At 39.1% G+C, this 16,227-nt stretch overlaps 3 protein-coding genes across 12 annotated transcripts in view; 1 reads left to right on the top strand and 2 right to left on the bottom strand.

Annotated features, from left to right (window-relative positions):
* The window catches only part of Pgant7 (N-acetylgalactosaminyltransferase 7), a 46,832-nt gene extending 39,332 nt beyond the window's left edge, over positions 1 to 7,500 (bottom strand). Inside the window, exon 1 of one of the 5 annotated variants that reach the window (XM_076183999.1) lies at positions 7,389 to 7,500. Coding sequence is in view for 1 of the 5 variants with exons in the window: in XM_076183993.1 (XP_076040108.1) it covers positions 7,039 to 7,068 (30 nt within the window). In the remaining 4 variants the exon portion in view is untranslated. Of the gene's footprint in view, positions 1 to 2,060; positions 2,272 to 7,038; positions 7,277 to 7,388 lie in introns of those variants that run through there. The other 4 variants (XM_076183994.1, XM_076183993.1, XM_076183998.1 and 1 more) reach the window with 4 other exon arrangements.
* A 174-nt stretch (positions 7,501 to 7,674) lies between these two features.
* On the top strand, positions 7,675 to 12,763 carry Srp19 (signal recognition particle 19). The gene is made up of 5 exons (XM_076184015.1): positions 7,675 to 7,806; positions 9,753 to 9,828; positions 10,120 to 10,179; positions 11,934 to 12,049; positions 12,517 to 12,763. The coding sequence occupies exons 1-5, from the start codon at positions 7,754 to 7,756 to the stop codon at positions 12,641 to 12,643; spliced, it is 432 nt and encodes a 143-aa protein (XP_076040130.1). The 5' UTR covers positions 7,675 to 7,753; the 3' UTR covers positions 12,644 to 12,763.
* A 230-nt stretch (positions 12,764 to 12,993) lies between these two features.
* Positions 12,994 to 16,227, bottom strand: part of Spt7 — a 56,043-nt gene continuing 52,809 nt past the window's right edge. For 5 of the 6 annotated variants that reach the window (XM_076184013.1, XM_076184009.1, XM_076184006.1 and 2 more), the window contains one exon: positions 12,994 to 13,898. In XM_076184013.1, the coding sequence (XP_076040128.1) occupies positions 13,814 to 13,898 (85 nt within the window). In that variant the 3' untranslated portion in view covers positions 12,994 to 13,813. Of the gene's footprint in view, positions 13,899 to 14,308; positions 14,331 to 16,227 lie in introns of all 6 variants that reach the window. The other variant, XM_076184008.1, reaches the window with a different exon arrangement.

Below are 16,227 nucleotides of genomic sequence, written 5' to 3'. Positions count from 1 at the left end.
TCTATGGGTGGCGGAAATGGAAACAGCTTTTAGGGGGTGCCAGAGAAGTTTATACACGGTGAGCAGGGGGGTGGGTGGGTAGTAATGGAGAATACGGGGTAAGACGTCAGGAACTGCAACTACTTTGGCGATAAAAATAAACGAAGCGAAGATTGCCCATGGGAGGTACTGCTACATAACCCAATCCAGTCCCGTCTGAGCATCGAATTCCCCCCAACCCATGAACACACATACACATACGCACACACACACACACACACATACCTTTGGCCATTGACACCCCATCCCACCAGCACCTTTATTTGTTCTTCATCTTCCCTTCCCGCTCACCCTCCCTTCTTTCCTCCCCAAGGACCACTTTCCCACGCTTAATCCTTCCCTCTCCAGGCCGTCCTGTAAATCTTAACTTCATTTCCTTTCGCTTTTTCCACTTTTCCTGGCCTTATTTCGTATCTTCTTTCTGCAAGCCTACCCTCCTACCTTCGTTCTTTATGCATTTTGTTTTTGGATGCCGCCAGGCGATTTAATTCGACATAGTAAGCCACCTCACAGGCTCACACGTCACTCCACACACAATCGAGCCCAAAAGCCTCACCCAGTATCCTGTAATCTGATGCTCCCAGGCTGCCCTCCGAACGTCCACTGCTCGCTCCCGAACAAAAGCAACGAATAGCCCACTCCATTTCACCACAGACACGTTTAACCTGATTGAGATCTTGCTTCCTCCTCTCATCCCCCCACACCTCCGAGACCTTTTCCTCTGTCCCTTCAACTTCTGCGCACCTGTCGCCCTTCCCTGCACCCATTAGTCCAAGTCCCATTTCCTGTTCTATTAATCCATTCACAGCCAATTACTACCACCATTCATTCCCACCATTATATGAATGTATACACACAAATCATGTATACATGCATATACATACATATATACACATATACACACGCACATTTATATATATATATATATATTACAGGTGAAAAATGTAATCACACTTTTGTCAATCACGTAGAAACCACTGTTGGAGTAGAAAAGGCTGGAAACGGGGAATCTATATATTTCGATTGCAAACTGCAATTCTCTTCAGTAGGATTGCAGTTTGCAATCAAAATATATAGTTACCCCGTTTCCAGTCTTTTCTACTCCAACAGTGGTTTCTACGTGATATATATATATATATATATATATATGTGTATATATATGTGTGTGTGTATGTGCGTGTGTGAATAGAATCACCATTGACGACGTATGTCAATCAAATAATTCTGACCGTCGTCCCGAGATTCGAACCAGGGGCTTACGTGATGCTATATCAAAGCTCTACCGACTGTACCAAAGGAGCTCCTAAAACACCAACCTGGAAGTTAATCTAACTCCCGTAGAACTAAGTCGACTGCTAACTGTCGTCCTAACTTAATTTTCCGGAGACTTAAACTAAACTCATAGCCAGTGGTGAAGCTGGTACGAATCCTTGATGGGCTTTTGTCGTTGTAAATACCTGAACAGAATCGCCATTGACGGCGTATGTCAATCATATTATATATATATATATATATATATATATATATATATATATATACATATATGTATGTGTGTGTGATAACATTTGGAATTGAACTCTCCTACTGGGATTCGAACCCTCGCCTGAGCTTCGTCTTATCAAAAGCAAGCCGCTCAGGCGAGGGTTCGAATCCCAGTAAGAGTTTAATTATGCGCGCGCACACACACACTATATATATATATATATATATATATATACATACATATATATATACATATATATATATATATACATACATATATATGATCCTGGGCGAGGTAATTTGAAGCTACCTCTCCTAATATCTTCATATACCTATATCTAAATACTGATTTGTAGGTTTATTTTCACTTACCTGAAGATGGTTGTACGAGAACCAAAAGCTTATGCCTTATATTTCTGTGTATTATATATATATATATATATATATATATATATATATATTATATATATATATATAGATTGTATATATATTCTCGACCGTTCATGCCACACCGAGTTCCTCTTGACTCAAGAGCTTACCTATTAGGGGTTTTGCTGCTTCGCGTCCCTCTTTCAGAAGACGCCTCTTGCACACTTAGTTTTTTACACTGGAGACCCCTTATTCCGACTTCACAAGCCGAAGCACATGGCTGATTGCGAGGCCCACCTCCCTCAAGCTTCTTCCAACTCCAGCACTACAAGTACGTACAACTGCTATTCACTTCTTCATTTACACATTACCGTTCACCATCTGTCGCTGAGCGCTCGCATCCCCACACGACACTCCACCCTCCTCCTCCTCCTCCTCGGGAAACGTCAGGTGGAGATGGTCTATTTTTAGTGACATGCTCCCATGACAAAGTTCATAAACGTTTCCGGCTGCGACAGCCCACCCCGAACTTCCTGAAAAATAACGTTTACTGTAACTTGCAAACGACACATCCCATACCCGACCTCTTCTCCTCTCTCCACACACACACACACACACTGACAGCCAGACACACACACACAAGCACGCAGATTTACCGGAATCTCTCTCTTTTTTTTTTTTTTAAAGGTTAAGTAGTGGCAGCGGTGGACGAGGAAGAGGGTGAAGTGGAGGTGACGGAGTAAGATGAGGATGGAGGGGGGGGAGGAAAAAAACGAAGATGAATGAGAGAGGGGGAGTAGGAAGTAGGAAAAGGAGGAGGGGAAGAATGGAGATGGAGAAGGAGGACGGAGAAGAGGAGAAAGTGAAGATGGAAGGCAAGGGGATAAGGAAGAAGGGGAGGAAGGACGGGAACGGGGTGGAAGGAGACATAATAGGAGGAAGACTGAGGAGGAAGAGGAAAAGAGGGAGAAGGAAGATGCGAAGCAGGAGTAAGATGTGAAGGAGAGTAAGGATAGAATGAAGAGAAGAAAGAGGGGTAGAAGGAGGAAGAGGAGAATAATGAGTAGGGGGGGAAACGAAGGAAAAGTGGATGACGATCACAACAAAGACGAAGACGATGAAAACAAAGAAAATGACGACGACGATGTCGACGATTATCAATTGTCAAGGTAATAGAAAGATGGGGAAAAATGGCAGTTGGCGACCCAGCCTGTGAACTGACCACAGATTATCGCCTGCCTCCCCAACTTGACCGTTACGTATAAAACACGGGATAAAATTACATTTAAAAAATGCCGTCTTGTCCTAGCACAACGAATTACATTTTCACAGCAACAAATTACCATCATACTCACATTGTTACTTATATTCTTCCTGTTCTCGTTTCCTGTGTTTTTGTTCCAGGATTCGTTCAATGTTACTAATTATCCGTTTGATGCAAATACCCCATCAAGCTATTGATCACAATGGATTAATTTCACATGTGCCCTGTGCCCTTCCATCTACTACTGTCCTGATGCTGTGTTTATTTCAGCAAAAAACTCGCATTGTGCATTTCCGACTACTCTGCTAAGCAATCAACTTAGAAGTAATAATGATGAAAAAAATCATATTTATGACAACGGTAAAATACAACAGTAACAATAATAAGGTAATATTTCTAAGTTCACACCTACACAATAGAAAATTACTATTTTTTATTATTGTTATATCGTGTCAACATAATATAAGTTTTTCTTTAAGGAAATCAATAACAGGACATTTTGCTAAAAGCTATACACTGATGAACAAAGCCGCGACGACTGCCTGAGACGCCACTTGTTTTGATGGATGCGGAGGCCTAAGAAATTAAAGTATAATTTCGTCTAACCTAACATTACCTGCATTTAGTTTTAGCATCCGATCGAACTGCAAAGGTGCAGAGGAGTTTTATAGCTTGAAGAAAAACATGAAACTCAGCTCCGCGTTTTGAAAAATATGTAGCGTCGTGACGTCACTTGGAGTGGGAGAACACCCGGTACACAACATCAACGCCATCGTCAAACTGACACTGACGGGACTGGACAGATAGCATGGCTTCGTTTGGTAGTATATTTGGTTTGATTTGATTTTTGAGTTATTGATTTCCGCCAAGAAAATTTACAAAAATCAATATTTAATTTTCTATTGCTACATCGCGTAGGTGTGCACTTAAAAAAGAAAACAATACTATTATAAGGTCAAGTAAATCAATCCCATCATAACCCTATCAAAAGCCATCAACTTCCTTGCCTCCATTTTTGAGGGGTTGATAATCAGTCTATCTTTTTATCAACTTCAACTGCAATTCCTCCACCTTTTCACACAAAGTTGACAACTTCAAACTGCTTCCATACTCTTTTTACTTTCAGATGGTCCTACACAAGACTAAAATCTCTTACCAAAGAGATCTACAGGTAGGCCCATTGACAAATAGCTGCTGCCGGGCTGTGGGTTTCAATTCAGTGAAATTTGAGATAACAATTATCATTATTAATAAGTTATAGCAGGGAAGCATTTGCTTTGTCTCAACAAACAAATGACAGTCTTTTCTTTGGGTCCTGGATTGCTTACCGTAGTAATAGTTAAGAGGCTAGGGAGCTATGGCTCATAGGGTGCCTCTTCTCATAAAAACTTTCATGTAGTTGTCATAGTTATTTTTGAATGCATTTACACTTGAACTGGCAACTACACTTTCAGGAAGGCTATTCCACTGGTTTATCACTCTGGCATTGAAAAAGTTGTTCCTTTTCGTTGTTCGGTGCTATGGTTTTATAAGCTTCATGTGATGTCCTCTTGTTTGAACCTGAGTATTAGTTGTAGTTGCTGCCACCTTGAAAAACTGGTCTGCGTCTATGTTTTCATAATGGTTAAGTATTTTGTACACTTCAATCATGTTGCCCCTGCTTCTTCTCTCCTCCAGTGTAGTAAGACCCAGCCTCTCTAGTCTCACTTCATAGCTTAGGTCACTCAGTTCGGGGAGAAGTTTGGTTGCTCGACGTTGTATTTTTTCAAGCCTCTCAATGTCCCCTCGGCCCTGTGGAGACCAGGCCTGAACTGCATATTCCATCAGTGGTCGTACCAGACCCAGGTATAAGGATTTAAACATTTCAATGTTCATATAGGTAAATGTGCTTCTTATTCTCCCCAGCATCTGGTTGGCCTTAGCAGCAACTTTAGATACATGAGTGCCTGGTTTTAGGTCACTTGTGATGGTTACTCCCAGGTCTTTCTCAGAGGTTGTGGTGTTCAACTGCACTCCTGCCAAGGTGTAACTGTGGCCTGGATTTTCCCTTCCTACATGCATCACACCGCACTTCCTTTCATTAAAACTTAAAAGCCACTTGAGACTCCACTCCTCCAGTTTCTCTAAGTCACCTTGCAGAATTATTGCATCATCTGATGTCCTGATTTTCCTATATATCTTTGCATCGTCTGCAAAAAGCTTTCCATTAGATCTCAAATTATCCAGGATGTCATTCACATAAACTAGGAAAAGAACAGGTCCCAGGACACTTCCCTGCGGAACTCCACTCCAGACTTGCCTCCAGCTGCTGAGTTCTCCCTTGACCACCACCCTCTGTCTTCGATCTTGTAAGAAGCCCCTAATCCAGTTACATAATTGTCCTCTGATTCCTAGAACTTGTAGTTTGGCAATAAGTCTTTTGTGTGGAACAGTATCAAAGGCTTTCCTACAATCTAAATATACAACGTCCACGCTTCCCCGTCCATCGATGGTAGTCTCAAGCTCCTCTAGGTATTCTAATAATTGGGTAAGGCACGATCTTCTCGCCCTAAAACCATGTTGGTGTTGACTGAGGATGTTGTTGGATTCAAGGTGTTCCACTAGGTCTTTCCGAATTAGCTTTTCTAAGACTTTGCAGGGTACAGAGGTAAGGCTCACAGGTCTGTAATTTAGGGGGTCAGTTTTTCTTCCATTTTTGAAGAAATATGTATCCCATTCTCAAAGTGGGGTTCAATATATGCACTTGTGAAACAAGTGTTTCACTATTATGGATAGTATCTGGTTAAGATTTCAGTATCTGAAATTAATCAATTTGCTTATAATATGCAAAAATTATATATATAAAAAATATGGATTGTAAGTATATCTAGGCATCACCCAGAAATATTTGGCACATACTATGACATTTCTCAAATATATATATATATATATATGCCTGGTAAATTATCTCTTATCTTTCATATTTTAATGAAACATAACCTGCACAGAAAGCCAAGAAATTTGCTTCATATGCATCCAATTCTTACTGTTGACCAAAATGGTCCAGCCAGCATTTCTACTACCAGTTATCACATTAAAATTTAGTATGAAATTATAGTAATTGCTGAAGATGGCCCAGGAATCCTGGAGATTCTGTTAAAAAAGAATTTACTTCCCCATCCTTCCTTTGCTAAACACAGTAAAACAAATCTTATTTGTCACAAAAACATTATGGAAGAGACCTTTTTATTTCATCCATAAAAGTTTATAAAAATATATCTATTTTGTAAAATAATTATCCCTCATCCCAAACAATAACAAAAATAGACAAATTTATAGTACTGACAGACATGATAATGGTAAGATTTCAAAATTAACATTAGAGTAAAATGTTCCTTATTCTTAATTTACAAAGGAATTCATATTTTTTTAGCAATCTTAATAACTAAACATGCATTTATTCATAAAAAGTGATCTATTAAAAAGTATTCAAACATATTTTCGCACTTAACAAATTACCCGATTATTAAAACCAATATGAATATCTAAGAGTTAAGCAATCATTTATCATACTTTTCATAGGTACTGTACTTGCGAATTACCCGATTATAAAACCAATATTTAAGACTTAAGCAATCACATAATCATGGGTACTGTACTTATCATAAACACTACAACAGAAAACATACCTATACAAAAACCTGAACTGGAACATGGAAAAAGCATCACCCTTTCTCTCCCTCATTCTCTTTTTCTTTGCCCCCTCAATTAATTACGTCATCAGTGAGCACATACTAAACAATAACCCAATGTATATCTCCATTACCCTCGCTCCGTGACATGCAGTTCATTCATACAACAATAAAATGTACCATTCAGTGGTTGTAAACATTCAGACAACATACCTGACATCCAAAACACTTTCCTGTCCGCATTTGACGAGTATTTTGTTGCGACAAATCGTATACACTAAAGATACAACATAATATTTGCCTAAGGATGTTCGTTAATCACTATTTTCAATAACAGTACCTAGTTTCACATATAGCACTTTCTCACACGGCTTTACATACAGCAATGACACTACCTCCCCGCCTCCTTTCGTGTCAATGAACCAGTCATTTAATTGTCCCACTCCGGAATTTAAAAAAGATTTTCTTTATTTTTCAAAAATATATTCAGATTCACAGAAATATTCACCAGATAAGTAATCTGAATTTTAAACCCATGTGCTGACAATTTTAATCTCAATTACCTGAAAAATCTAACACCCGTTTACGTGTCTAGTTGACATAAGGTAGGTATTATGTTTTCATAAATTATTGAAATTGAATATTGTATATCTATGAATACTAGAAATACAATCACATCACAAGAAATATTCGTTGTATGTTTCTTATAATCTTAAAATTTCATACGTCAAAACATATAAACGTGAAAAAGAAATACTTGTATAAACATCCATTGTGTAGGAGTGAATATCAACTTTTAATTTTATTAATTTAATATCTCTGTATCATATTACTTTAACTTGATACTAAAAATAACTGCAATATTAAATTTCCAATAATTTGTAAAAATGTATGTGAATATCTCGCTGACAAAACATAAACATCCAATATGGCGACTATGAGACGTCCTATCCATCCTAATGCTCCTGAAGGATCAGAACGGTACGTTGAGAATATTCTTTTAAGCACTAGATGAACACTTTTTGGTGTTTCTGGTGTTGTATTTTAATTAAGTACCCCATTTTATATATTGCTTTGACAATGGTTTTGGAAGGGATATGGTTAACAGGGTTGGGAAAAATCAAAGGATTACCTGGACCTGGTATTATTTCATAGTAGTTGCCGTTTTTCTTCATCCAGTCGTGTGTGCAGGCAAGGACAAGGCCATTCCATAAGAGTTTGATGTATTAGGACACATCAATATTATTACAAATAAGATATTGATTCTTGGCAATGACCAATGTCATGTGTCAACTGCACACCAGCTACATTTTTTATTTTTACCTGTTTCTATGCCAGTGACAGTAGAATTGACATTAATAATTTACATATAGATGGTAAGCATCCAATTCCTCTTTGAGTTTTGTTTCCACCTTCCTTCAGGATGTACAAAGATCTGTCAGGCCACATCTGGTTGTTTTTTATATGACATGAAACTTCATTATCCTATAGTTTCAAACCAAACCTAACGAGTACCGTAACCATTTCCTAGTAGAAATAGATCTTTCAGAAGCAGAAATGAAAAAGCTGACAAAAGTGCTTGCTTTCTCGAAGTATTATTCCGTCTGTTATTGATGCAGCCGAGATGGATCTCTATTGAGGCTAGCTAGCTTTCTTTCCTCCAAGCTGTTGGAGTTGGAGCTTTGATATCCTTGTGTGGATGGTTGGTCTGGAATTGTAGCTACCCATGCATCCAAGTGGTGTTTGAAGATGCCTGGTGATATATTACTCAGGTTCCCTAGATTTGCTGGGATGCAGTTGAAGAATCATGTTCCATTGAGGGTGAAACTGTGGTATGTCAAGGTCCTAATTCTCTGAGATGTTCCAGGGTTATCCTGACATAACACAGCTTTCCTCTCTTTAGGTAGGTCTTTATCTGTGATGTTGACAATAGGGCTCCAGTTTTCTAAAATCTAGGTGTAGTTAATGATGTACCTCTCTCCGTGCCACTGTAGGGAGTACAGATGTAACCTTTCAAATCTTTCCCAGTAGATGGCTGTGGGCCTTCCAGCTCTGTTATTTCTGAAATTTTGTTTGGGGACCAGAGTTGGGAGGAATATTCAAGATGATTTCCATAGTTATCATGCACTCTTCACTTCTTGTGTGTAAAGGCCTTAGGGTCCAGCTTGATAGCTGCCCAGCTTTCCCTATTATTTTTGTGATGTGGCCCAAGAAAGTGCATCTATACTCCTCATATTCATAGAACATGATTTTCACTCCTGATAGAAATTATTTTGGTCAGATTAAGTCACTTAATTTCAGTAATCCCTTTCAATTCAATATATGTTGTATGTTTATTGGAGGATGGATTAAATATTCATCACAAGAGTATATGACTTATTATGTATATGATTTATTTAATTATTGTATTTGATTTGCTTTACACAATCATTTCCATCAAATTGTATATATGTAATCTAGTAGAAATCATTGTTACAACAAACCAAATATACAATAACAAAGCAATCAGTCTGTTGAGGAATTGGGGTTATTGTCCAGTAGATTTGGCTAAAGCATACCAAATTCAAAGGGAAAAATATATGTCCACAAAGATTGGTTATATTTTCAATGTGTGTAGTGATTTTACAACAGTTCAGTACAGTAACTTTACTGTACAATGATTGTAGACCAGTTTGTTTCAAATAGATTTATTCTTTAGATATTCAGTTCAGTGAAACAAATCAAATCAGAAATGAAGACTAGGAGTACCTTATCCATAGAATATACTCACCATTCAGACAGCAACACTAAATTTCTTCATTGGGTGACATATGGGTTGAACTGGTAACTAGGTCACCTGCAAGAGGGAATTGGGGCAACAGATTGATTGATTTATTTAGTGATATGTTTGTATCTGGACAGTACATCATTACACTTACCTTTTTCAGGTGGGTTTGCATTTATCCAGCATACATCAACAAAGACAAGACTAGAGCAGAAGGAAGAAGGATAAATAGAGATAAGGTAAGAATATGCAAATTGACTAACTTTTGTTTATTTATATTATTGTATTTAATGTTACTGTACTTTCATACATATTGTAGAAGCTCCACTGTAATGAACATGTCCAGCAAGCATCCATCTAAGAATACAAAGTAATCCAGAAAATCCATTTCACTCAAAATTGAAATAGATATTTTGGGATAATCAGGACATCTAGATTTTACTGGTAATCTAGATTGCAGTTTGAATTTGAGTGAATGTACCTTTATCATTTGTGATATTGGTGTTATATTAGTCCTTTTCTTCACACAGGCTGTAGGGGCACCGACCTGCAAGGAGCTTCTTGACGTACTTAATACTACAGGACTGCAGGTAATTGTAATCTTATTGTAGATACTGGTAATAGCTCAAAGTGCTACTACAATTATATCCCATTGGCAACAAAATGAAAAAAATTGAAAACCAGAATAAGTCCTCATACCTCCTTCCACATGTGGTAACATCACAAATGTAAGGTTACTGTCAGGTCAGCCTAGACAATCAAGGGAAATTGTCTTAAGAGTTGTTGTTGTTGTCGTTCCCTAGACTGTCTGTCCGAGCAGTCCCGTCTCCCCAAGGAATGCCATAGCCGAAACTGGGTTTTCCCACAAATCCTTTATAGAGCGTATGTTGTGTTGTTTGCGTGCATGATTGTGTATAATGCAGTCTTCCATTATGTGTTGTATGGTATGGGGTGAAGTGTTACATCCTGGGCAGCTGTTCACAATGCGGTCATCCAGCCTCTTCTGGTAGCTTAGAAGTGCTGGGTGGTGACCGCACCGCAGTCTGGCCAGGTGGACTCTGTCCTTTCGTGGGAGAGAGGATTCAGAAGGGTGGATATCAGGGGGTCTGGCATGCAGCAGTGTGTTAATGGAGCGGTGAGTGATATGATTATGAATATGTTTCCAGAGGCTGGTATTTGGTGGTTGTGGAGGAAGAGAAGAGAGTATCTGTGCGTGATAAAGGTCTTTGGGTGTTGTTTTAATGTTTCTTGGTGTGTGTGGGTGTTCTGCTATGTAGTGTATTGGTGTGTGTGGGTGTTCTGCTATGTAGTGTAGCGGGTGTAATGTGTTTGTGGTGGCTGCGGCAAGTGTTTGTGTGCCTCTCGTGTCGAGGTGGTCCTTGACTTTGAGGATTTTTGTTTCATGGTGTAAATGGTCTGTAGGTGTTGTATTTGTGCAGCCTGTAATTGTTTTTAGGGCTTTATTTTGTATGATTTGAAGGGTGTTGTGGTGTGTCTCACTGAGATTAGGAGCCCATGCAGGACTCGCATAATTCAACACTGAGCGTATGCATTGTTTGTATATTGTTATATTAGTTTCTTTGTTTTGTCCAAATGTTGTTCCAGTGATTGACTTAAGTGCGTTAAGTCTGGGTGTGCATTTGTTTTTTATGTTTGTGATGTGTTGTTTGAAAGACATGGATGTATCGTATGTTACACCAAGAATTTTCGGTGTGTTTGTGTGTGGTATTAGAGTGTTGTTGATGTAGAGATGAGGTATGTATTTGTGTTCTTTTGTCCAGTTGGTGAGAAGTGTTGCTGTAGATTTGGTTGGAACTATTTTGAGTCTGTGACGAACCATGTGTTGAGTGTGTCAAGGTATGGCTGGATTATTTCTGCAGCTTTGTCTGTGTTACGATGTGTGCATGTGATTGTTATGTCGTCTGCGTAGGAAGAGATTTGTATTTCTGAGGTGTCTGGCGTGGGTAAGTCATGCATGTATAGATTAAATAGTGTGGGGGATAGAACCGAGCCCTGTGGTACTCCGTTCTTAATGTTTCTGATGTGCGATGATTGGCCATAATATGACACGTAAGCATTCCTACCTGCCAGATAATTGGCCAGCCATCTTTTGGTGTTATTGTGCATGTCTGTGTTATATATTTTATTTGTTAGGTTGTGGCGGGGGATAGCATCAAAAGCTTTACTAATGTCTAATGTTATAAGAAGTGTTCTTTGGTGGGGCCTATCTGAATTGATGCCATCTAAAATTCTTTGTGTGAGGTTTGTCAGAAGAGTGTTTGTGGAGTGTAGTGGCCTAAAACCGTGTTGTTTGTGACAAATGTAATGAGATTTGTCTTCACAGGTGTATCCTGAAGGAAAACTCTATCCAAGAGAGAAGAGCAGAGAAGCACCTTTTTGGGGTCGAGTTAAGGTGCAGATTAAGAATTCTGAAGGAGCAATTATCAACCAGAAGTTTGGGTAAGAATCTTCAGAGATTAAGAATAGAGAAATACACGTAACCAACTCATAGACTCGTCTCATTATCTTTCCTCCTCAGTTTTTTTGTTGATCCCCTCAATGTAGTGATAAACTATATAGTTTGGTCAAGTTTAGGGTGGTAGGAAGGAAAACACAATTCTAGTGATTTAGAAGTATGGTAGATAACAGTGGATAGTGGGAAATTTTGAGGTGAGGCAGAGATGTTGGAAGAAGTAGGCTGAAGAATAATGAATGAGGTTAGACTAGTGAAAATGAGGGTGGAGTGAACTTGAAAGGAAGACCAAGAATGAGTAGGATGGATAGGATAAAGGAAGTTTTTACTGGGGTGCAAATTTTTTTGTCATTCTTTTCAAAGTATGTCTGACCCAAGGTGAGTCACTATTGCACTGCCTCATCCTCTCTCTGCTCCCAGTTTGTTTTAATTCACCTTTCCTTTCTTCCCACAGAAATAGAGAAGATATTTACCTGTTTTGTGCCGAGAGAATCCCCAAGCTTCAATCAAGGACCAATCCCAAGCCAGTACAGGAATCTCAGTCTCAAGGCAAGCAAGGCAAGGGCAAGAAGAAGAAGTAGAAAAGAATATTAGAGGAGTGGCTAAAGAAACAATTGTTGATGGTAGAAAAGTTTATGGGTAACAGAAGTGGGTTTCATATATAGAGTTTTCAATTTTATGAAATAAAATCCAATGAATTACCTTTGTATGTTTGTACAGCCTATTCCTTAAATACATGAAACTAACTTGAAGTAAAGGGATTTATCTCTTCCTATTTTCTCTAACTCATACATACAAGTGCACTAGCTACACACAATGAATGCTAATCAATTTAAATATCCATTATCTATACTTTCTGCTCACAGGCTGAGCAGGTAAGGGCATCACTACTTGCAATGGAGGTTGAGGTGATGGCCATTCAAACTCTGCCATTGGCGAGTTGAACTAAAGGCATGGTTCATTACATTCCATGCTATAAAGTCCTCTGTAAGGAGCATCATCCTAGCCTCCTTATGACGTTAAACCAAATTATCATACTTTCTGCTATCCTTCTCAAATTTCTACTCAGCTATCTGTATGACTCCATCCCTTTAGTGCAATAATGTCCTCAATAGAAGCACTGATTATCAGTGCTGAAATATTACAAAAGAACATACTTTCATGCACCTTTGCTGCCATACATTTAGAGTTGTTGATATAAACTTAACTGCATTTCCTTTGTTCATATCCTATCCCTATACATTAATTTGCTTATTCATCTGTAAATTGAGTGTATGTGTGTGTGTGTATGTATGCATATATGTACACATATATACAAATGCATGCACATATGCCTTTCACACATCTCCACTCTAAAACAACTGTCTGTCCCTAATCTATTTGTTGCCTTCACTCCCTCTTAACCATGAGCCAATACTCTTCACACATTTTCCCTCAATGATGTGTTACTTATGGTGCACAATTCAGCACAGTTATGTATCAATACTAACCAATGAATGTCTAATCTGAATTCTGGCAGAAAATGCCTCTGGTCACAAATTATCACTGCTAGTGACCTTTACTCCTGAGCAAGCAATGAATTTTAACATTGGTCATCCACTCACATTAATTGTTTTGCACAGCAAAAAGAGTGTTTGTCAAATCCTTGATTTTATTGTACCAAAAAGGACAACTTATGGTGCACCCTCTTTGTAGGATTGGGAGGGGCTTTGCTGTGTTATCTTGGGGTGAGTGGGAAGGACCGTGCTGTGCTATCTAGGAGTGAGTGGGTAAAGCTGATACTGCTGAGTTGAAGCTGGTGATGTCTGCACTGCTTCTTCACCATCTCCACCCACCCTGTGACAAGAAATTATTCATATTGATTATGCACAATATTTTGATAATGCAGGAACATCTTAGATTGTGAAAGTGATCTTGCTTTGTGACCTCTGGTTCAGTAATGACCTTGGAATTTTACTTCTCATTTGGACTTTAACAAATGTTGAAGTATGAAAACCAGTCATGTAATGTGGAACTGTCTCTCATAATACATAACGAGTTGCAGATTACAATAACAACATTAACATGGAATTCTGTGGGCTACATTCTACAAATCCAAAAATTCCACGAAAATTATTTCATATACAATAACTTGTTAAAGTACAGTGTTACATTACTGCATAATGGGTATAATGAAAAGAACAGTGCATCATTCTTGCGATACAAATACTTTGGCATGCACAGGCACAGATATCCATTCTACTTACCAATGCAAGAGAACAGGCCAGGCTGGATGAGGCCAGCGTGAAGAGAACATCAGAATTTTAATTTTGAGTAGAGGAGGAACACCACACAAGAAGTCCTTCTCCCTCTCCTACATACATACTATATACGAGTATCTTGCCATACATACACATGACATGCTGACATGAAAGGATGATGATTGCAGGGAGCTTGATGGGTTGGACACTACACAATTGGTCTACCTACACTGAAATTATTAGATGAAGTTGCACAACTAAAGAATATTTGGCTTGATATAAAAGTTGGAGATGATGAAATGCTTTGAAAAGTATTGTACATTTGATCAGTATAAACTTTATAAAGACAAGCAGTACCCATCAAATTCTTACACATACTCAACAATGGGGTCCTCCATCCTTGGATAGCTAGTAATGTAAGAGTTATGAAGCTAACTGACTCCTCATAGGATAACTTTACAGAGAGCAGGATACCTAGTCCCATTACTCCAGAATGGGTGGGAGTTGGTGTGTGCCTTTGACTTGGCTACCCCCCTCACAGGGGGTAAGAAGCCCTTGGTATAGAGAAAATATAACAAAGCTAACTTTTTTATGCTTGTCTTAAATCATTTCTTTAACTTTCAGCTCTTTGGCTATGAATACATAGCAGGCTTTGCAGAATCAGGTGTTTATCACGAGATACATGACTGTCATTCTGATGAACTTGAGAAAAAATTAAATCCTGAACCCCCTCCATTGCAAGAATGCCTGACTACCTTAGCTTTGAAGTAAACAAACCCTCACAAATCAATTATTTGTTTAATTGATATTTTCATTCACCTGCAATAAGCCTCATAGAGAGTGTGAATGGTTCGAGGTGAAGGTGGAGCTGTGCCAGGTTCTTGTCATGTCACCATGGTTGTTTAACATTAACCCCTTCCATACGGGGCCGCACACGTAGGCGTCATGGGGAGCGAGTGTATTCGCGAGGCTGCCATATCGGCGTCTTGATTATATTTATTGTAGTCGCCCCTCCATAATGACATTCTTTCTAATTCTTTTGTAATCGCATTTTCTATGGTTATCAAAATTCACGGGTGAAGAGAGAACGATCGATATAAGCGGTGACTATATTTTATGATGCGAGTATTATTACGACACGTCGTACGGCTGGCATTGGCTGCTGCCACCGAGATCCAAGTCCATGACGCCTACGTGTGCGGCACCGTATGGAAGGGGTTAATATGAACAGGGTGGTGAGGGAGGTAAATACAAGGGTGCTAGGTAGGAGTTTGGAGGTGGCAAGTGGAAGTGGGAGATAAGCCACTTGTTTGCAGATGACATTGCACTTGTAGTGAGTCTGAAAATAGACTGAAGCAGTTTGGAAGGAGAAAGCTGAAAGTACATGTGGCCCAAAGTAAAGTGATGATATGTACAAGGGTGATGGCAGTGGTGGGTTGGAGGTGAATCTAAAAGGTGAGAGGCTGTGGGAAGTGGAAACCTTTAAGTATTTAGGGACATATGTTGCAGGGAATGGAGGAGTGGAGGTGAATTATAGAGTAATGAGATCAAAGGGAGATTTGTCATATAATGAAGTAATGAGGGTAAACCAGCTCAGGCTGTCAAGCTCTGTTGTGGAAGTGCTGTGTCTTGCTGCATTGCATTTGACTAAGCAGTGTGGCAAGAGACAGGGATGACCCTTCATCCACAAGGTGCTAAATTGGGAGTGACAATCAAATTAGTTTTTGAATGGGTGAAGGGTGTTTGCTTTGTAGTAGCTACCCCCTTATAAGAGGAAAAAGGCCTTTAGTTATATGTATGTACAGGAGGAGCCATGAAAAGAGGGAGGGAGGATGGGGTAGTGAATGGGAGTGGAGTGGGTGGGGATGAAATGGGTCGAAGTGGATTTATGCCTTTGATTTTGGTTACCACCCTTGTCAGGGGGA

Source organism: Oratosquilla oratoria, chromosome 4 (genome assembly GCF_046742065.1).
Source record: "Oratosquilla oratoria isolate Oo_2021 chromosome 4, ASM4674206v1, whole genome shotgun sequence".
In the NCBI taxonomy this organism is placed as follows: domain Eukaryota; kingdom Metazoa; phylum Arthropoda; class Malacostraca; order Stomatopoda; family Squillidae; genus Oratosquilla; species Oratosquilla oratoria.
Note: the sequence above shows the minus strand (reverse complement) of the source record. Positions and strands in the feature narration are given on the sequence as shown.

What these genes read in the sequence shown, in the direction of transcription:
- Srp19 (XM_076184015.1), top strand. Translation starts at nt 7,754, where the DNA reads ATGGCGACTATGAGACGTCCTATCCATCCTAATGCTCCTGAAGGATCA. An exon ending in GCTCCTGAAGGATCAGAACG is followed by an intron (nt 7,807 to 9,752) that starts GTACGTTGAGAA and finishes TACCTTTTTCAG; the next exon opens with GTGGGTTTGCATTTATCCAG. An exon ending in TTAATACTACAGGACTGCAG is followed by an intron (nt 10,180 to 11,933) that starts GTAATTGTAATC and finishes TTGTCTTCACAG; the next exon opens with GTGTATCCTGAAGGAAAACT.